Raw genomic sequence first — 23,469 nt, forward strand, 5'->3', positions numbered from 1 at the left:
TTATGATTTTTTTGTTTTGGTCAACAATTTGTCGAAAAAATGACAAAAGAAAGCATCAATAACACATTAACACACTTTTGAACATGTATATATTAGTTAAAATGGAAAAATATATATCAAAATACAAATTAGAGAATGCAAAGAGCACACGATGCAGACTTTATCAGAGTAGTTTATTGAAAACGAAAAACATGCAAAACCCTACTTTATGAGAGCTCAAATGTAAATATGTATATAGATATAAAAAAAAACAATTGTGAAAAGATGGTAAAATATGTAGAGATTAATAAAGTAAAAATACATAATTGAACAAAAAATGCAAAACCCTACTTCATGACATTTCAAATGCAGATATATTGTGAAAAAATACAGCAAAATATGTAAAGAGCAAAAAAAACTAAGAACTTAGGAAAGGCAATCCTAACAAAAATTAAGTGTGAAAAGAGTTAAAAAAAATGAGTAGAGATACATATTAGAAGACAAATCTTAGGTTAAATGTGATGTTAATAAGTGGAATTTTATAGAAAAATAAAGGATTATTTTTTATAGCGTAAGAAACAAAAACTGCAAGGAGCTCAACCTTAATCAACCCTAAGAAAAACCTATGTGTGAAAAAATAGAAAAAAATAGTAGATATTAGAACACAAATTTGATGTTAAATATGAGAGGAATCACTATAAAAAAATATGATATTTGTGACGGTTAAAATTGAAAATTTTAGTGGTTAAAGACCGTGACAAATAACTTTTTTAGTGGTTAGAATAACCGCCACAATTGCATATATCAAAATAATTTGTGACAGAAATATTTTAACTGTTGGTATTATTGCTAAAAAATTTTAAAAAAATTGTAACGGTTAAAAACTGCCACAAAATTTACTTTTTTTTAATCCTTTATCATATTTCCACAGTTAAAAATCGTTACAAAATATATCATTATTTAACACTTATTTGACGGTTTTAAAACCGTCACAAATTTTTTTAATTTTTTTTTTTTCAAATTTTCAATTCAATTATAAATAATTAAATTATCTTTTTAATTATAGAATTGAAATGTTTGATAGATAAGAAATAAGATATTCATTAGCTTTACATATCATATATATAAACAAACATAAATAAGATAGCTTGTTCACCCATTATAGAGAATCAAGGGAATTGCTATGAAGTCTTAATTCTTTGATAGATTTACTTTCCCCTTTTTAGGATCGAGAAAAAACTAATTTTAAATAATTGTGGAAGCTTAAAGTGGTCTGCATGAGTTCAAGCTAGTAGTACATGTAAAATACATCAGGCAATTTTCAACTTCCATGAATATATCCTAATGTAATGTCAGATGAGTAATAGGCTTAAATACATTAAACCACGCAGGTCCATGAACATCATAGAATGCCACACGGTCATTGCTAGTTCCAGCATCCAACCGTCATCTTTACAGGCCGATGAAGAGAAAAGTGCTTCATAAGAAATGTAAGATGATGGTTTTCTAGAACCAGAATATGAAATATACATTTTTTTTATCCAGGCCAACACTAGCAATGATATGTTAATTGAAGAAAGAATTAGAAAGCAAAATCATTGTAACTTAGAGAATGGATCAAAAGTTTACAGCGAGAAAGATGAAACAATCTCATTGTATACTATAAAAGCCAAACTTACAATAAAAATTGAAACCTTGTCATTGGATGGAGAAAAGTTAATACTAGTAGTTGGAGCAGGATGTTGCTTTGTCCATGAAACCTTTCTTCCGTCCAGGGGTAATTTGGCACCACTCTCAGCCCTACATTTAACTAGTATATGTATTCTCACCTTTGCCTATGTAGCCAATAAAAATATCTGAGAAACATAAATACAAATAGCTAAAATATGCTTAATAATTGATCGTGACAGTAATGCCTGAGTGATACACAAGATCTTTGCTTCAAATCCAATATGGAAAAATTAAATTTCCAATCATAAACAAACATGCTTGTTGACCACTAAACAAAGGTTTGTATCATGTTCAGTTCCCGTATTTGCCTTGAGAGCTTTGGCAAGCTCTACAAGTTTAGCTTTCCTGCACAAATATTGCAAAGGTTGCAATTCTTAAAAGTTGTTGGCTATAACATTGAAATAAATTTTCAAAGGAAAAAAAATATTGAAGTAAACTTCCCTTTACATATATTTTACAAGGAAATTCACTAACTCAGAATAATATTTCCTTAGAATAATGTTCTCATAATTATTAAAAATAATAACATAATGTAAACACTATGGGTTGAAGGATATGTTACATGTAATTAAATCAAAATCAAACTAATGTAAACAATGGCTTGGTTTGACAATACCTCAATATATATAAGAAATCAAAATAATAATGACAGAGAAACCTACCAAAAAATTACTTAGATAACTAGGTTTTAATTACTTGATAAGGTTGTCTATATCAAAATTAGTGGTGACATCACTTTATCTGATGCATGCATTTGTCAATGATAGGATCCTAAATGGGACTTGATCATGTAGGTGTTGTGTTAAGCAGAATTTCCAATACTTTCTGAAGAAAAGAGCTAGGTTAGGTTGTTGAGACTTAGGAATATATATTCATGTTCAATATAAGATAGGTCATGCATGGAGCTGAGTTGCTAGAAGAAATTGACGAATGAGCAGTGATTTTTCAATATTCCATTTTCCAAATACCTACTTAATACTTATCATCTATCTTTATCTCACACTTTCCCACTTCCTGACAAGTTATATCATGTATCATACCTATACTTGTTTTTTCTCAACTTATCTTCATAAATAAGTTTTAGGTGTCCAAACAAATAAAATATAGTTATCTCTTTCGTGGGTCTTTGCCTTTGGATAATGGAAATGGGCAATCCGCGCTTAATAGTTGTCCTAACAGTTAAGATTTATTAAGGCATGACTTGAAGTGCCTAACCATTACTAAGAAAAAAAAAGGTAGTGCCTGGCTGGTTACAATACCACTTATTATTTCTTCATGAGAGTCAAAAGAAAAACATAGACCAATTGCCTTCCTTTTAGTAATCACAGCCTTGGTATTAGAATTAACAGTCATACTTGAAAGAAAATGTGGATTGCCTCAATAAGTTAAGAAAATACATGGATTTAGCTAGTTAGAAACAGGAATTACCAAGATACATTTCCAAACTGGACAGTAAAGGTACTTGCTGCAAGACTAAGCCAAGTTCACCCCTCGACGACTATTAACTTAGGTGAATAGATGTTTTCCAAGGTGAAAATGAATTCCAAAAAACTAATACATGCATGGAATAAGGTTAGATTATTAAGAACAAATATCAAATCCAACCCAAAAGGCTAACACAGGTATGACAATAATGTTCATATACATTATGTAGATGGCTAATGCATGGTGGAATGAGGTTGGACTGTTAAGAAAAAATGAAAATGATCACTTAAAACTATTAGAATGATGTACCTAGTTATTTGAAATCAAGAAAAACAATGCATATGAATGAATTCCAAATTTGTTTGATGAAATGCATGAATAAAAGACAGCTTTTACCAAATTGTTTGTGAAAATGTTTCAATGAAGTGAATGTGCAAAATGTGTATAATTGGAACAAATCTAAAATGATGAGAATGAATGACTTGTTGGTAATCCAATTCACAAGTATCAAGTAATTTGGTTCAGAGCATGGTGGAATCTAAATCTAGCATGCAAAACAACCACCACAACATCACTAAAATGCCAAGGGTTATAGGATAGAAATATATATGTGTTTGTATGGCATGCTTGGGTCCATGTGCAAAAGGAGATTTAGACTTTTACACAACTTATGGCTTGTTTCTTTGGATCTGTGTGGTTTACAAGGCTTTTGGTGATACCTTAAGGATGGACTTTGTTCGAGCATTCCTTGAGTTGTGGCTCAGAATGATATCCCTTGAGTTGTGGCTCGGGGTGGAGGTTAAACACGTGGAACTCCTTGAATTGTGGCTTGGGATGGAGGATGAACAATGGACTTTCATTGAGTTATGGCTTGAAATGGTGTGTGTTACCGGTGTGAGTGTGCGAGTTGTGACTCGTACATAAGGTCTCCACTTGATTGAGAAATCACAAGTTATGGTCGGTGATGTGCTAATCTTGTGTTAAGAGTACGAATTGTGGTTTCTATTGGGAACTTCACCTAGCGTTGCGGAGTGTGGTCCATAGCATGATTTTCCTCATGTGTTCTACAAGTTATGGCTTGTAGGTGGAGGCAACAAAGAATATCTTAAGGTTATCATTTCAAAGACGTGGAACGTGGATAAACATGGTGGTGGCCATGGTTTATGGAATCAAAGGACAATGTTTTCTTATGTGTGTGTGTGTGTGTGTACATTAATTTGTAATTTTGTATATATGTTTATATGTTAGCGCACCCTATCTGCTTGTGTTTGGCGATGATCGTGTAATTCATTACACGGGAGCAGATGATGTTGCAGGTGGTGCTGGTGAGGCATAGTGCCAGAGAGAGGCTATATTGGGAAAGCTTTTATGGAGTTTTATTTAAGGATTTTCTTTTATGTCTTTTTTTTTTGTAAATAGTATTTGAATTGGTTTATGAACTTGTAATGATTAATGGAAATTATGGATTTTAAATATACGAGTTTAATAAATGTTTAATGTTTCCCGCATTTTGGGAAAGGCAATTTAAATTAATGTAGTCTTATTATTTATTCTATATTATTTCACTAAAATTAGTAATATCTAATTGGGATGTTACACATTAATGTTTTGGTGTTAATATTTTCCATGCTACATTGTTTTCAAGTACTTCATTTTGACTACTTTTTTTCTTTTAATAATTTTATGTTTCTTTTTGTTCACATATTGGGCAATTAAAATTTAGTATTGCGACGTATTAGGTTACCAATTCTAAATTATCCAACGCATAGCAAATTTCAAAACAACTATATCTTCACTTTTTGTTTTATGTTGCTTCAAATTTTGTTATTTAAAATTTTATCTTTGTCATATTTAACCAATGAATGTTCATGATAATCAAAGTTGTTGCCCTCATGTTTTGGTGTTACATTTCTACATGATACATTGTTCAAGCACTTGTGTTTTCACATGTTGTTTCTTCCAATAATTTCATCTTTATTTATGTTCAGATGGAAAAGTAAAAAATGAGTATTAAATTGGCTTAAGTATGATTTTGGTCCTTAAAACTATAATTCTATTTTGGTTTTCATCTCTATCTCAAACTTTGATCTATTATTAGCTTGATAAGTGTCTAACTTACTTAATTTTAAATACGTTGTCGACACTTATCATCCATGAAAATAATATAATTCTTTGTAAAACAGACCCATTTTACTTTGAATTACACAATAAGGAATAAAGAAACAAGATAAGTGTAAAATTAATGTGTTTGTGGTGATATTGCAAGTTTTTCAAGGAACTTAGGAGTAATGTAGTTGAGTTCCAGATTTGACGTTGAACATTGAAAGATGATTTAGTAAGGATTCAAGTTTCGCCTATGTGGCTGGGCGGTGATATTAGTGTTGAGCCACAACAAAGAAACCTTCACTCAAGGAAACCTCAAGCACCATAATGAGTAACTAAGCTTCAAAGGAAAGCTCCACTACTGACCACCAGAATATAGGCTCAAGATAGGAGAAAACCCATCTAGAGAGAAAAACGTCAAGGCTGACCACCACTATTGAAGTAGGAGTTGCACCTTAATTTCTATAAAAATATAGTCTTGCTTTGTTATTTCTATGTTGATTTCCAAGTTAGTTCTAAGACACTTTTAGATACTCTTTGTAGTAGATTTTACAAAAACCATGGAGGAGGACAACAACTCCATATCTTATTAGGATTGAATGTAAACTTCTCTAATCACTACAAAAGATCAGGTTAAATATGACAATTGTAAGAAACCGCCATAATTTTCTTTATAATACAACAATTTTGCAACTAACCCATTTTTTATGACATTGACAAATGCCATTTAATGATTATACTATTTTTTTCATCCCCACTCTTAATTCCCTCCATATCTTATTACTAGTTTTTTATTAAAAAAAATTATCACTCATTGAAATTAATTTTTATCACGTTGAATTAAAAAAACAATTTCCAACAAAAATAAATTTGAAACCTTTCTCATTTTCCAAAACCATTCTTTTTTAATTCACTTCGAGAATCTTTATCTTTCGTTTCTAAACTTGTTTACATAACCCTAATTTTCATAATCTTTCTCTTTTGTTTCTAAATTCAAGAACCATTCTCATTTCTAAGCAATGTAGCCTTTCGTAGTGATCCTCGTTAAGCCTTCCATGTGAATTATGGTCGAGCCCTTCAATTTCGCCTTACCTTCAATTTTCTCACTTTAACCTTGTCTAACCTTTCATACAAACTTTGGTCGAGATTAGCCGAAAACCTAAATCCACTTTTACTATTGAACCCTCACTAGAAACTCAAATCGTCCACCCTCACCATCATCCTCATCTTGAACCTTCATTGTTGAACTCTCATCGTGAAGAATCTCAAGTTATCCCATCAAGATGAAGAAGAAAAGAAGGGTAACTCATTATTGATCTATGTTTTTGTCAAACCTTTTTCTATGTAAATGTCCAATGTGATACCCTGCTAGTCAATAGTGTGATTATAAATTATAATTTTCTAATTTTACACACCCAATGAATTTTTACTCATAGGTCTTTCATTCCATTTTTTGGTAAATTGAAGTTATTTACTAAATATTAGGAGTTTGTTTTTGAAATGTGCTTATTTTGATGGTGGATATCTTTATTGAACATAAATATTGGGTAAATGAAAATATTGAAAGCCTTGACTATGAAATTCTTACTTCTTGAAAAGTTAAGAATCAATCCATTACAATTCGGTTAAGACACATGAATTGCTTTAGTTTTATAGCTTGAACATTGCACTAACACTAGAATTTCACAAGTAGGTATTGATAATAGTGATAACTTTACAACCTATGTTTTTGTTTGGCTTCTTTTGATAGGTTGTTGTTCACAAAGATAATTAAAGAAGTGTACATTTTAGATGTGAAAGCCCTCAACAAAAGGTAATTTTCCTTAGTTGTTGGCATATTTTAAGGATATTTATTCTATTTTGCTTATAATATGTGTTGGATGGAATAGATATATTGTGCTATGCCTAAGTTGTAGAATGCATGTGTAAATTTGAGATGAATTGGTATGTATGGTTTGTGTGGTGAATTTTAGTATGGTCTATGTATCGTGATGAGTGGAAATAAGGAGTTTTTATTCTTAAATTGTGTATTTTGTATGTCTGGATTGAGAATGAGATTGATCAAATCGAAATTGATGTGTGTTGGTGTTGATTGAAACTTGTTATACTATCTTTTAGTGGTGGGTACTATCTAGAAATGCATATTTATGTGCCTGCGTTATGCACACTCGTTGGGCGAGTCCTATTGTTGCTGAGAGAGCTACCAAAATCAAATTTGTCTTAGAGTCAAAGATATTCTACTCGTTGGGCGAGTAGACTCTCGCTGAATGAGTGTTAAAATCGAGTTAGGCAATGAGTCAGTGAATTAGGGACTCACTAGGTGATCCTAGGTAGCTAGGAGAATAAATATGTATTTGTTGCAATGTTCCACTCATTGAGCATGACTATCAGTCACTGATAGGGATGTCAACGGGGCGGGTAGGGTACGGGTAGTAGCTCCCCCGTACCCTACCCACTGGATAAATATCTGCCTCGTACCCAGTGGCGGATCTTGACCAAAAGTGTCGGAGGGGGCAAAGTAATATAATTTTGAGATCATTAGATTCGATCATTCGTATAATGCTTCAAAAAATGACTTCTCTAACTGAACATTTTTTATCATTAATATAATGTTTCAAAATATGTGAAGAGGTAGAATCTATCTTGTTTTAGTCAATAATTTCCTTTTCATCACTCTTAAATGATTAATTTATTCTTCCATTCTTTATCAATATACTTTTTTTGTAAATAATACTAAAAAATAATTGATCATAATCTGATAAAAAATTAAGACACGTAATTATTAAAAGAAAAATATATTCATTATTATTAATACATAATACATTATTATTTTTTTCTATATTCATAAAAAAATGAATATAAAAAGAAGCTCATGAGATAAAAAAAATGTGTTCATTATCAAGTAAGACAAGAGACAGGAAAAGAAGAGGATAAATGAGAAATATAATGAGTTTATGTTTAACTTTTTTTTCTTTAAAAACAAAAGGATGACATGAGAGTGATAGATTATTACAATTTGTGAAAAATTAAAAAGACAATGAAAAGGAAAATAAAAATTATGTTAACAACTATTTGGTTTAATTACTTTTTTTATTCATGCTTTCCTTTAAAAATTGGTCCTCCAATTTTTTTTTAATCTCAATTTGGTCTCGATTTTTGAAAAACTAATGTAATTCAATCTTTTATGATAAATTTCGCGAAATTCCTTGAAACAGATCAATGATTTATTCATTAAAATTGAGACTCTTAATATGAATGATTTGCTTTATTGGTGTAATTAACCTAATCCTAGTGCCAATTTTTAAATAAAAAGCAGGAACCAAAAGAAAAATTAAACGTGAATATTTTTATTATTTTATTATATTTAATTTTATGGTTTATTATATATTTACATTAAATATTATGTTTAAATAAAAGAAATATAATTAAAAAATATAATTTTTATTAATTTTTAATATACATTGCCTACAATTTAAAAAATTTTAAAAATTATATAAATAAATATATATATAAAACTCAAAAAAAAATCAAAACCCCTCCCTGCCCCCAAATAGGTCCGCCCCTGCCCGTACCCATACCCATATCCGTTAGGTATTCGTTATGCGAGTATCCGCCTATTTTTTTCATACTCACGGGTACTCGCGGATATTTACAAAATTATTTAAAAATAAATATTTAATCGTAAATTCAAATAAAATAAAATAAAATACATTACTCTCATAAATTTTAAATAAAGTTCAATTAAACTTAAGTCATACAAGTCCAAATAATTATAAAAATAAATATCAAATGATGTTCAACGCAATGAAAATTCTTTAATTAGTGTTTTGATCAACAATCTCACTTTCTCCGATTAATTCCTGAAAAGTAAACAAAATAAACAAATAATAAACCTCAACTACCACGTGCCAAGAATTTTTATTTTGATTCCATCATTTGACAATAAGCATACCATAAACGTCACTATCTATATAGGGTTTGATGTATATGCCCAATTTCAAAGAAAGGAAAGAAAAGAATGTCAAGGGGTGTACCTGGAAGAAGATAACGTACCAATACTTGAAGTTGGAAGAATAAAGACAGAAGAGAAGATGTGCAACTTTGAAAAATTAGGTTAGAATATTTTTTACTAATATATATATATATATATATATATATATATATATATATGCGGGTATTTTTGTGAATTCAAGTTTAGCGGATACGGGTATCCACGGGTACAGATACTATGATACCTATGCTCGCTCCGTTAACATGTGGGTATCAAAAATACTCGTACCCACGGGTAGCGGGTGTCCATTTTTAATATTTGTTTCCTACCCGTTGCAGGTTTTATCTACGGATACCTGCGGGTATGAATTTTTTTGACATCCCTAGTCATTGAGCGAGAGTTTCTCTAAAGAAAACTCATCGAGCGTGTAATTAATCACGCTGAATGAAACAACAAGTTTTTATTATAAATTATGATGATTTTAAATTATGAGGACCTTTGATGGAAAGTATGGATTTGTAAATAAAGAAGGGATTTTAAGCTTATAAGAAACCTATTGGAATGGATAGTGTATGTTTGATTGTATGAATGGTGATGTTGTCTTCTAAGGAGGAAGTTTAAATCCTATTGCTTTAGTGTTGTACATTGGTTAGAGATATGCGTTGGTTAGTAGTTATCCTTTAATCTACTAAAACTACAAACTCACATAGAGTGTTGTAGTTTAGGTGGTGAAGAGTTGGAGGAGGTTCCATGGTGGGGACTGAAGTGGAACTCCTTTCCTAGAGAAGTCATTAGTTAACTTACCTTAATCATGAAAGGCTGAGATTGTGGAGTTTGGTATGACCAATCTTATACTATATTTCACTATTACATGACAAGTGTCAAGCTTCTTATATCTAGGCCAAATTTATAAATTTGGATATCGAGTCTACATTAATATATCTTGCATGAATCTTGAATTTTATCTATCTAAACTATAAATTGTCAAGAATCTTATATTTTGTAAACTCTTGTTGATAAACTATAACTACAATTTATGTTTTTGTTTATGTATGTCATTAGCAATTTTCACGGTCACGTTTGTCTAATACCCTTGATGTCAAGAACTCTACAAATAGATAAACTCTGTTTTTTAGGGGTATTAAATATGTTACACAACTTAGTTAAGTTTTGGTTAAATTATTCTTTTTGTCCTTGTTTATTGTTAAGAAGTGTCAAATTGGTCCTTCATTTTTTTTTTTTCTCAATTTGGTCCTATTTTTTAAAAAAATAATTCAATTTGGTCATTACCATTAGTTTGACCAAATGGTGTTAATGTTAATGTCACGTATCAATTTATGGTTTTTTGGATTTTTTAAAATTTATTTTAATTTTTTATTTTTTTTACACGTGTCACTCCACGGTTGTGCCACATGTAAAAAAAATCTCAATTTGGTTCCAATATTTGTTTTTAGTTTCAATTTAGTCACATTTTTTTTAAATGGAGTAATGTTGTTCCTCCTTAAATTGAAACTTAATTTACTTTTTGTATAAATCTTATGATGATATTATTACTAAAATTAACATTCTTGAACATTGAGAATTCTACTATTCAACTTATTAGTTTTAATTTGTTCTTGTATTTTTCGGTCCCATGATTTGTGTTTCGTTTCACTTTAGAATTAATAATCACATTCAAACTCTAACTAACATGATTTCAAATATGTATTTCGTATAGATTTTAAGATCTGTTTAAAAATATATCTACAAATATTTAATAAAAATGTCAGTTACTAAGATTTATACAAAAGTAAATCAAGTCTCAATTCAACGAAAGACAATATGCTTCATTTTTACACAAATTGAGATTAAATTGAAACTAAAAACAAATATAGAGACCAAATTGAGACTTCTTAACACGTGGCATAATTATGAAGTGACATGTGTAGTAGAATAAAAATTCAAAAAATTAAAAAACCACAAATTGATACATGACATTGACTTTAACACCGTTTGGTCAAATTAACGGTAATGACCAAATTGAATATTTTTAAAAAAACAAGGACCAAATTGAAATAAAAAAAAAAGTGACCAATTTAACACTTGTTGATAAAAATAAAAACTAAGAGAGTAATTTAACTTTTTATGTTTTTTTAATCTATAAGAGTTTGATTTGAATAGTGTAAAAATTTACTCTATTAATCAATCATAAACCATGTCAGAGAATACATTTAAAATAATTAGTTAAAAAATAAAAATATTAAAGCAATGTAATCATACTTTAACTATTAATACATTTATTATTTAATTTATATTTAATATAATATTTTTAAAATAATTAGTTAAAAAATAGAAAATTAAAGCAATTGATAGTGTCATGTTTAAATATTGATATATTTATTAGATTAGAGGGTTTACTTTATCAGATTTAATATTATCTTTGTTAAACAGCTCTTATAAACACACATGCGCGTATCATGTTTATTTGATCACGAAATGTGATTGATTTTAAAAATTTTGTAATCTTGTGTAAATGTAAATTACCAACTCAAAAAAGCATAGAAAGATAATATCTTAAAAAATGAAAAAGACAAGCTATAAAATGTATGATAATAACTCTTTTTTAATTGAGTATGATTATAGTTTATGTTTAGATAATTACTATAAAATGAACATGCTATATGTTTTTTTTTAGAGTTAAGTATGTTTTTAATCCCTGAATTTTGCTAAAAATTAGAATTTGTCCCTGATCGAAACTTTGATAAATTTTAGTCCTTAAACTTTAAAAATGAATAAATATAGTTTTTTTAACTCAATTAGGTTGACTTTTTTTAATATGTCGAATGTGTTTCATGTTAATATTGGAGTTGTTTACGCCGTTTGACACATTTTCGACTCAATATTTACTGAGAAATGTGATCAAAACCTAAAAAAAAGTTAATAAAATTATATTAAAAGGACTATATTCATTCATTTTAAAAGTTTAGGGACCAAAATTTATCAAAGTTTCGACCAGGAACAAATTTCAATCTTGGGTTAAAGTTCAGGGACTAAAAATATAGTTAATTTTTTTTTCTATATTCATAAGGATAATTACTGTATTATATAATTGGACAACTACATAAGATTATTTCACAACGTTAATTAAAGTCATTCTCTTTTAATTTTTTATATAAAGTTTCACACAAGTCTAAAAAATTACTTTTAAGTAGAATTAAATAATAATAATAATATTACGAACTAACATTAAAAAAATAATTTTATTTAGATTTAAGTTGAAGATAATATTTTATTACTTTTGAACCTAAAGACAAAAAAAAAATTTAATCACAACAAATTATGCACCAAATATGGTAGATATTACAATTTAACTATTAATTACGGGCGTATATTTTATTTGATAAATAAAAAAATTATATATTCAATATTGAAATAAGAAATTAATTTTATATTTAGAAAACCAAATAACATTTTGATAAGAACACAAATCGAAAAAAATTATCTATTTAAATCATTTTAAAGCAAAAAGAAAATCCATGCCCATTAATATCAATTTCAACTTATTTTATTAAAAATCATAAAAATGATTTAAAAAGCTACCATGAAATTTATTTATTATTACAATGGACTATTTATTTAGTAACTAATTTTCAAAAAAATAATTTAAAATTAGTTAGGCTTGGTTTTAATTAAAAACAATGTATATTTTATTTTTGTTACATAGGTTACTTCACCATTTGCTTCTTGGAGAACTAAAATGGTGTTATGCTTTTTAAGCTACTGAATTTAAATTTATTTGCTACATCATGGAATCTTCTATAGACAACAACTTTGATAACTAATTACATGTTAAGCTCTTTAAAAAATTATTATGTGATAAAAGTAAACGACTCTACTATTCCTTAATGTAATATTACCTAATCTGAATATGATTGATTTTATCCTGTTAATGAAACATAAGAATTATAATTTCTAAACAGAAAGGTACAAAACAATTTCACCACAAAAAATGACATATTTTTATTCATTAATATTATCAGTTAATTCTAAATAATTAATACAGAAAATTATAATATTTTTACTCATTAATATTATCAGTTAACTTTTAATTTAACATTATCACAAAAATTAAAAAATCCGAAAGTAAATATGTATGAAATTATTTCTCATTAGTCTCACTGTTAACTTAATACTATATAATGATTATTAGTATATATTAATGAAAAAGTAGTGTTAGACACATTTCACAGAAGATGTTAATGTTTTTCGATAAAAGAATTAAAGTGTATTTTAAGCCAAGTTAAAATACGTATTCAAAATCCTCTCTTTGCAACGTAAAATATGATGAAATTATGAAGATCATTTTAGCGTATATTTAAATTTCTGTGAGGAAATCAAGTAAATTTAAATTAAGTCAATTAAAATTTGAGATAAATTAAGTCAATTAAAATTTGAGATAAATTAAAATCATTGTATATAGATATAGTATTTTTTTTTTAAGAAGTCATAAATAAAATTTCAATTTTTGAGACGTGATTAATGTACACTTATTTATATATACTCATATTATATATCATCATAACTTATCATTATTCAACGACCCATAAATACGAGTATAACCTACTTTTTTAGTTCTTTAACTTTGACCGAATTGAAATTCATTTATATTTAAAATTTTAGTACACTTTAATATTTAAAAGTAAGTGAATATAGTTATTTTAACTAAAAAATGTTAATATTATTACACTTGTTAAATGACCTTTTTGGATGACATTGGACCCAAAATCTAAAATGTGTCAAATGATGTAAACAACTCAAAAGTCATCTTAATGTCAATTGATTCTTAGAAAAAAATAATTAGCAAATTGTGTTAAAATAACTACATACATTCAATTTTAGAGTTTGACATTATATTGTATCAAAGTTTTGAATAAACACATGTTAGAATCGTAACACAAAATATTTGTTGTTTTGGCAAGAATCGAGAAGGGAATGAATTTGATTAGTGTTAAATTTTGAAAGTTTTAAATTTTTCCCTTAAAAGTTAGAGATTTATAAAAGTCTTACTTTATTTTAACTTAGCAATGACAACAATAAAATAAAGAGTTTAGGTATAAGATACATTTATAGTAGTTTTAAATTGATTAAAATCAAAATATCATACGTCCATTTGTTTATTAACTCAACTTTGTTAATTAACTCAACTAGAGTAATTACCCACTAATAAATAACACACCTTTCTTGACGAACTACAAGAGATGAAGAAATACACTTTCCTTAAAGTCACAAGGAATGAACACACACAAAGAATGAACATATTTCTTTTGAGTCACACAAAAGATGAATAAGCTTACAAACCCTAACAACAATACCTTATCAATCAAGAGTCATACTTGATGAAATTTAAGTCATTCATAATAACTAGATTATTCTTAAAGCTTAACCACATAGATTTTTTCACTTTCAACTTATGTATTGTGCCTATCACTTGATTTATATAATTCCTTTTTGAAATTAGGTCAAAAATATGAATAACCAGTCTCAAAATAATTACAAATTTAATCATTCAAATAAAACACCATCCATGTAAAAAACAAAATTTTGTGATTAAATAATGTTTATATTCACATAATCTATTTAAGTATTTATAAAACAACACAAATAGTTTTTCTTAACTAAATTTTTTTATTCCAAATTGAAGTAAGAGGATCATTTAAAATCTAAATATCCATCCATACATGTTGAAATAATCACCTCTTTTAATTAACTTTACCAAAATTATAACAAATTCGCAAAAAAATGAAAAAACATAGAATATGTAGAACATATAAAAACTTAGTGTAATTGAAAATCTAATAAATTAGAAATGATTCATACTTTTTAGCTAATACAATGTGCAAGAGATGAAGTTTGGAGAAAATGATTTAGAGAGAAGACATAAAACAAACTTTTTAGAAAGAAAATTAAGAAGATGAAGGATAAAAATCAGATAAAACCTTTCGATATACACATAAAAAAGAGAGAAGAAAACATGAGTATATTTTACAAACTCAATTTGCAAAAGTAAATTTTAATAAATTTGTCAACGTTAATGAAAAAATATAGTTTACCATTTATCACTTAAAATTACGATTATTTATGATTAAGTTTGATTCTAAAAGTTGTTGAAGAAAAAAAAACACTTCTAGCATTAACAATGTTTCATTCATCCCTTTAGAATAAACTATTACTATTAGCCATAAAAGAATATATGATGAACTTAATACAAACAAATTTTAATTATATCAATTTAAAAACATTATTCAATTTAACTGTATATCATTCCAAAGACACCTTTATATGACTTGAGAAGTAATCTAAAGATACCATTCTATTAAACGAAAGGTTATTTTCAATAACTTTTTTTATTTGAGTATAATAAGCATGTAATTTTAGATAATATATTATTTTTTATATTCATAAGAATAATCACTATGTTTTGTAATTGGACAAGTGCGTAAGGTTATTTCACAACGTCAATTAAAGTCATTTTTTCTTTATTTTTTTATAAGTTTCACACACGGCTAAAAAAATTAGTTTTAAATAGAATTAAATAATAAGAATCCTAAATAACATAAAAATAATTAATTTTAGTTAGATTTAAGTTGAAGATAATATTTTTTAGTCTTCAACTAAAGACAAAAATGGAAATCACAACAAATTATGCCCCAAATATGGTATTCAAAACCCTAAATCACAAATTGACATAAACATTCATATCCTAAATTCCCATACATATTTAACCGAGTCAGATATTTGATATTCCAACAAAACACACACTCATGTACTGTGTAGATAGAGAAATGTTTTAGCTTACAAATTAAGCTCCATTTATATTCACTCACTCACTGTCTTTTTCTCTCTCTAGAATCCATGGCAGCCATTGGTCTGAACGGCGTGAAGGTGGGGACGACGGCGTCTCAGGCGTACCTTGAAGGCAAGGCCGTGAAGGAGACAAGGGCGTTGATGGCTGAACTTTGTCGCCATTTCTACACCCTTGGATGGGTCACAGGCACGGGTGGCAGCATCACCATGAGGGTCCATGATGACTCCATTCCCAAGCCTCAACAGCTCATACTCATGTCCCCTTCTGGTATCTTCCCTTTGCCCTCCCTTTCGTTTCCGAGTCAAAAATTTAGATTTTTTTGTGCGTTCTTGCCATCTTGGGCTTCTTTGGTTTCTGGGTATGTGCCAGATTCTTTCTCTGCTGCAGGATCTTTTTAAGTCTATTTGAACCTAGTTTGGACAAACTTAACCATGTAGAAGAAGAAAAGCAAATTAATCTTCTCTAAAATTTGTAATATCTTTCTCGTTTTAGCTTATCTACAAGTTGATTTTTAATTTATGCATATGTTAGTTTTTTTGGTGGAGATTTCTTTTCTTTATTTTCTTGTCCAGTAAATGCTTATGTATTGTTTATGTAGAAGTTGATTGAAACAAACCTTACCATCAATGTGGTTATTGCCTCATTGCTCAAGATGTGTTTGGATAAATAGCTTAAATTGTTATTGGATAAACTTTTCTGTATGCACTTTTAAAAGAAAACAAGAATGGAAGAGTAGTTAGGCCTTATTAAAAGGAGTTTAGTACTCTTGTAAGTTTAAAACGGTTTATGTATCTTAGGTATTTTGAAAAAGTTAGATGAGATAAGAGAATTTTTATAAAAGTTAAGGACATATGTTGATTTTAACATATGGCAAAATGTCAATTCATCTTACCATGCTATATTTTTTATAAATGCTTTTGGAGAAATTTATCCTAGCGTGCCTTAAATTATTTTTCTCAAGTTAAAATCAACTTATGCATTTTGACTTTTATAAAAGCTATAATGTCTAACTTCTCTAAAAACTGATGTGTACAAACTAATTTCAGTTAAGGGGGAAATTTTAATTCATTTTGCCCTTTTATTTTTCCATTAAGTACTTTCGGAGAAGTTTATCCAAACATGGCTTTGGTCATGTTATAAATTTGATGATGAAATATAGTCTAATTAGTCTGAAAGCTTATATTGATATATTTACCAAGAAGGTTGTTGAAATAAGCTAAGAAAAGTTTATTAGACGTACAAGTAAGTTTTACGAGTTCAAATACGACTAGAAGTTCTTTGGTACTCTCCTAGATAATTTGATATGGTTTCTTTGTGCTAGAGATGATGAAACAGTACTATTATGCACTGTTAATTTCTTCGTTTTGATCATCCTATTTTTGCCAAACAATGTGCAGGTGTTCAGAAAGAAAGAATGGAGGCAGAGGACATGTATGTGTTATCAATCATGGGAAGCATTTTGTCTGCTCCATCTCCTAAACCTTACCCACACAAGCCTCCCAAATGTACTGATTGTGATCCACTTTTCAGGAAAGTAAGTTTGGTTTAACAATATATATAATAGTTACTGTAATTGAGTGATGCAGACTTTGATATACACATTGTTCTTTTGATATTTCCATAATATTATGAGGCATTGTTCAACTACTGTATACACTCTTTGTGTAGTGTGTGAGTGTGAGTGTGTTTTTTTTTTTTTTTTTTGGTACAGTAGCTTTTATTATACTTTTGAATATATGAGTGGTGTCACTTAAATTTCGGACATTTGGGCTTATGATGGCATTATATAACTGTAACATTTGGGTTGATAAGTTTCTCCATACCAATTTTTTGAAAAAAACCTGATAAATGCTATAATATGTGCAAGTTTTACTTTAAACAGGAATTGTCTACTATTTGGTAAATAGAAGTGACTGAAATTTCTTGAGAATAATTATCTTTTTGTCTAATCCACTGTAGGCTAACCATAGAAACTTACAAGTCCTATCTCTTTTTATAAATTAGCTATTGATATAAGCTTCATGCATCTCTTTCACTTCCTGTTTTAGGCATACGAAATGCGAGATGCTGGGGCTGTTTTCCACAGTCACGGAATAGAATCTTGTCTTGTAACAATGATCAATCCATTATCAAAGGAGTTTCGAGTAAGTATTAGTTTCATGGATGGTTTTTGTTTGAGATTAAAGACACTTTCAAAATTCTGATACATGATTGTTAGCTGTCAATGTCAATATATCTTTGGACGGGGTTTAGATTGGTAATAAAGAATGCAGCTGAGCAATAGTCTCATTGCCTGACTATAAGACTATTTGTTGAGTGGTCAATTCCACACGTACAACTATATGTTGAAAAAAACAGGAGTTTCTTTATTCCAGGGAATTTAGTGGAGAAAAGATTCAAGTTCCAAATAATATGCTATAAACAAGAACTTGCATGGGGTATCCTTCTTGGTTTGAATCATCTATCTGCTACTTTTATTTCAGAAATATAAGCAAGGCATGACACTCAAAACAGTGAAATAATTAACATGAGAAATATTGACACTTGATCAAGTATAGGATACAGATTTTGTGATGTTGTAGCTTATTACAAGTACTTTGGGAAAGACCACATGTATGTAGAAATTTATACCAGAATTGGAAAGTTTAGCTCTGCTTGTAAACTGAAAAAATTGTGAATGAGGAGTAAGCGCCACATATAGGGCATTTATAAGTTATACTTCTACAGAACAAATACTTTTTAACATGTCATTTTGAAGAATTTTTATGTTTTCTTGGAAGAGGGTGGATTGGGGGGGTGCCTGACATCCTCTCTTCCCTTGTAACCTTTTCATGTTTTTCTGTTGTTTGTTATTTTCCTGATCAAGTATAGGGTACAGATTTTGTGATGTTGTAGCTTATTACAAGTACTTTGGGAAAGACCAAACATACTTTTAAAGTAATTTGTTTCTTTTTCTTGTTGTTTTGCTACATGCTTTTATTTCCTGTTCCTATAATACTATTTTCATTTGTTTCTGAAATTCTCTACAAATGGCAGATCACTCACATGGAAATGATAAAAGGAATCAAAGGGCATGGCTATTATGATGAACTTGTTGTCCCCATAATTGAGAACACGGCCTATGAGTATCAGCTCACAGAGTCTTTTGCTAAAGCTGTATGTTTCTTTTGATGATTCTACATATGTATTAAATATCTATTGGGAAATCTGGATGATTTTTGTGTACTTTTCTTTTTCTCAAAAAGAAAACCACGGGTGATGTAACTTAGTTTGTTATTCTTTCTCCCCATTTTGTAGATTGAAGACTACCCAAAGGCAACAGCAGTACTTGTTCGCAACCATGGGATATTTGTCTGGGGAGATTCATGGATCAGTGCTAAAACTCAGGTTTTTGCTATCTATGTTCCCCTTGGAGTCTGCAATCAATGTCATATTTTTCTGGCATTCTGCTTGAAGTCTCCATAAAATATAATACTCTAAACAATAGGTTTTTCGGAAGGGGTGTTATATACAGTTTTCATGCTCATAATTGGAGTTTCAATGAAATATAACACTCTTCTAAACGACAGTTTTCTTTAGGAAAATTGGGAATGGGACGGGGTATTTGTAGTTGTGCTTTCTGGTAAATTGATGGTATTTTTTTTTTTCAGTCTGAGTGTTACCATTACCTCTTTGATGCTGCTCTCAAACTTCACCAAATGGGATTGGACTGGTCAACTCCAAACCATGGTCCAATACAAAGTGCTAGAAGGGGTCTAAGTATTGCTGGGGAGTCGAATGTGTCAGTTAAAGCAAGTAAATCTAATGGTGAAATTGACCCATTCCCAGTGAGTTCACTTAATCCTTCCATTTTTTTTTAAATCTTTAGGTCATTAAGGGACTGTTTGTTTGTTTTTCTGAAAATTACTTTGTTTTCATTTTCTCTTTTTACACTTAATTACAAAAATATCACCTTGATTTTACTGTATTCCGTTTTCTAAAGTTTATACAACAGACTGTGAAAACAACTCTTGTTTTCTTTTTTACTATTTGCTATACAAAATTTTGTGAAATGAAAATGAAATGAAAACAGAAAGTTAAAATAGAAAACGTTTTCTCTAATCATATGTCTCTTATATTTGAGTTTTTTTATTTCTTAAATTCTTGAAACAATATCCTCGGACATATATCCCTGGTTCCCAGTTCATTGAATAGAAGATGCTTCACATATCTTGCAGTGATTGTCTTTGTGGTTTCAAATTGAATTATTGATTTTTATCTCTAATTGGGTTGCAGCGTTGCATTGTTCTTGACATTGAAGGAACGACTACGCCCATATCATTTGTTTCAGAGGTTCTCTTCCCATATGCCCGTGATAATGTTGGGAAGCATCTATCTCTAACATATGATACCCCGGATACCAAAGCTGATATTGAGCTGCTTCGTTCCCAAGTAAGATTTGTAGGTTGTAAGATTAGGGTATTTTTATCCCTCCAATTGGAATTTCAGTTTAGGCATTGAATATTTGTAATACAATACTATGGAGTGTTATACCTTTTTAGTTGACACTGAAATGATATGTTACTATGTTAGAGATGTGAGTGGGATTGTGGTTTTGAACTATTCTGTCCTCAAGTGATTATACCTTTTTTGGATTTTATTAAAGCATAAGTTATATAGAAGTGGTCCATGAATGTAGAAAAAGATGAACAGGAAGCTAAGGGCGTGTTTGTTTTTTAATGTTGAATTTTCAGTTGCTATGTTCTCACCACTGATTACAAAAATATCACTGCTTTCATTTTGCTTCATTTTTTCAAAAATTTGTAAAGGTAATGGTAAAAACAAGTATTATGGAAGTGTGCCCTAAATTTATGGTCGTAATAGGGAATATGAACAGAGAGAAATATTTATGGTCAAATATTCAGTGAGGTATATATTTGTAGGCTTTCGGAGAAGAGTGCTGTAGAAGCTAATGCCACTGTTGACTCATTACTGATGTGGCTGATTACAGACGGTCATAACTAACTACATGAAAAGAAATCACTTATAGAGACTACAATAATAGTGTGCACTACAGCAATTGTATACATTGCTTTGAGAGAATTTGAACAGTTGACATCTCATTCATTTTTTATAACAGGTTCAAAGTGACCTTGAACAAGGGATTGCAGGTGCTGTGCCTATCCCTCCAGATGATGCTGGTAAAGAGGAAGTCATTGCTGGAATCGTTGCTAATGTGGATGCTATGATAAAAGCTGATAGAAAAATCACTGCCTTAAAAGAGTTGCAGGTAGTTAAACTTTGAGTTGAATTTTGTCTGTTGAATTCATATTTGGGATATTGCTGATATTTAGCTATGCAGGGACACATATGGAAAACTGGTTATGAGAATAATGAACTGGAGGGAATAGTTTTTGATGATGTGCCAGAAGCTCTAGAAAAGTGGCATGCCTTGGGAGTAAAGGTTGTTTTCACTGATTCTTAGCTCTATACCTCTTTTTAGTTCACTTTTCTAAGTTTCACTTGCTGACTATATTCCTGCATTTTGACCATTGTTTGGCAGAAGGGCATAAGATAACCATAGGTTAAGATGCCCTCTGTTAGCTAAGAACTCGTGAGGTTGTGAGGGCATATGATACCTTTCCAAACCCATGAACCGTTTTATATGAATTTCCAATTATATCCTTTTATTTATCAATTTTCATTCTTATGAATAACTCATTCATCCTTGTCCACTCTCTTTTTCTCCTTGGTTTGGTCTAGGTGCCCACAGTGGGCCCTTGAATGTAGGAAGGACTCCCCTCAGATAGACTGGATAGTGGATACTGTCCCACAATGAAGAGTTCCCTCTATATCATTTACTCATCCATTACATTCTTATCTCCTTCATCCAACCATAATATCATTCTTTTTCTCTTTCTGTCACATGTTGACTCACCCTTGGTCCCACTAAATTGGCTTAAGAATCATACTATCAAGCTACCAAGGAATAGAAACAAAGAATTGGCCTATCTATTAAAAGATTCTACTTGACTGCATTAATGTTTCTGCTTATAATACTGCTGAATGTCTAAAACATCAAAAATACTTGATGTCTTATATCTCTAGATATCAAAGATGCCAGTCATGTATAATGTCTATACTCTGAATGCCTCCTATCTCCTTTCTCTAGTATATTTCTCTTACTACCTCTTTTAGTTATCAAAATATACAATTATACACCCGGCCAAGGGTTGTGAGGGTGAGGTAATTGTTACTTTCTGGTGTCTCAAAAATGAAATGAAGTGTCATCACATGTTATGTGCATTCGTCAATTGATATTTAGAGAGCATATTTTCTTGTATTTGAATTGCTATTTCTGATCTACGCAACAGGTATACATATATTCTAGTGGTAGCAGGTTGGCTCAAAGGCTAATATTTGGAAAAACAAACCACGGGGACCTGAGAAAATTTTTGTCTGGGTTTTTTGACACCACTGTGGGGTAAGGCTTTTATGTTGATGTTCCCCCTAGACGATTCCTGTCCAAAGATGCATATATTCACAAATAACTCACTTTTGCAGGAACAAAAAAGAGACACGCAGTTATGTTGAAATTTCAGAGTCACTCGGTGTTGATAAACCATCAGATATTTTATTTGTAACTGATGTATATCAAGAAGCCACGGCTGCAAAGGCAGCAGGTATGAACATTTTACTTAATCCATCTTCTAATTTGACAGTGAATTTTTATCAATAAACTGAGTCCATCTTTTCCATAGCTTATTTTGGGAAAATAGTATGTTTTTGTATGATCTGTGTGAAATTGTTATCAATTACAGTTATTTATCTGTGCACCCTTTCTAGTCCTGCATCTACTTGCACCCACACACATACATCACTGTGTGGCTGGCTGCAAGCAAAATCAAAATGTAACTTGACATTTGTGTAGGCCACACTACCAATTGTGTGATGAGTGTGACCTCCCAATTGGTGTGGTAGAGGAATTTCCCTAGGATCCCACTTTTATGACTAAATAAGAAATTGCTTATTTTGTCTGCACATATATTTGTTTACAATTGTCCTGTTTCAGGTTTGGAGGTGATAATTTCTATTCGCCCTGGAAATGGACCCCTCCCTGACAATCATGGGTTCAAGACAATCAAATCCTTCTCAGAGATCTAAGACTTGTAGCAGGCATCTGGAATGGCATTAAATGTGTTATCATAACTAAGAATAATTGTGTAACGTTCAGTTCTTGGTATAAAATAATGTAATATATTTTGCTTCAATTTCTTCAACTTTCAGTTTATATTGCCTCTTTCAATGCTATTTTAAATGTAGTCACTCTGTACATTTTCATCAGTTATTATTGTAAATGTTTTTGTTTTCTAGACATTGACATTCTGAGTAACCAACCAAACAGATTTTATTAGTG

At 29.8% G+C, this 23,469-nt stretch overlaps 1 protein-coding gene across 1 annotated transcript; it reads left to right on the plus strand.

The window, feature by feature from the left end:
• The first annotated feature begins 16,008 nt into the window (after positions 1-16,008).
• Positions 16,009-23,323, plus strand: LOC114185528 (haloacid dehalogenase-like hydrolase family protein). The gene is made up of 13 exons (XM_028073294.2): positions 16,009-16,031; positions 16,116-16,340; positions 17,471-17,607; positions 18,122-18,217; positions 19,110-19,229; positions 19,371-19,460; positions 19,724-19,900; positions 20,349-20,504; positions 21,193-21,342; positions 21,415-21,516; positions 22,427-22,536; positions 22,617-22,735; positions 23,125-23,323. The coding sequence occupies exons 2-13, from the start codon at positions 16,121-16,123 to the stop codon at positions 23,214-23,216; spliced, it is 1,569 nt and encodes a 522-aa protein (XP_027929095.1). The 5' UTR covers positions 16,009-16,031; positions 16,116-16,120; the 3' UTR covers positions 23,217-23,323.
• Positions 23,324-23,469: the final 146 nt, after the last annotated feature.

The sequence above is a fragment of the Vigna unguiculata genome, chromosome 5 (assembly GCF_037176805.1).
Source record: "Vigna unguiculata cultivar grain cowpea cultivar isolate G323 ecotype 2 chromosome 5, ASM3717680v1, whole genome shotgun sequence".
Lineage (NCBI taxonomy): Eukaryota > Viridiplantae > Streptophyta > Magnoliopsida > Fabales > Fabaceae > Vigna > Vigna unguiculata.

Coding starts and splice junctions, on each gene's coding strand:
- LOC114185528 (XM_028073294.2), top strand. CDS start 16,121: ATGGCAGCCATTGGTCTGAACGGCGTGAAGGTGGGGACGACGGCGTCT. Junction 17,608..18,121: donor GTGATCCACTTTTCAGGAAA/GTAAGTTTGGTT, acceptor TTCCTGTTTTAG/GCATACGAAATGCGAGATGC. Junction 19,901..20,348: donor GTGAAATTGACCCATTCCCA/GTGAGTTCACTT, acceptor ATTGGGTTGCAG/CGTTGCATTGTTCTTGACAT.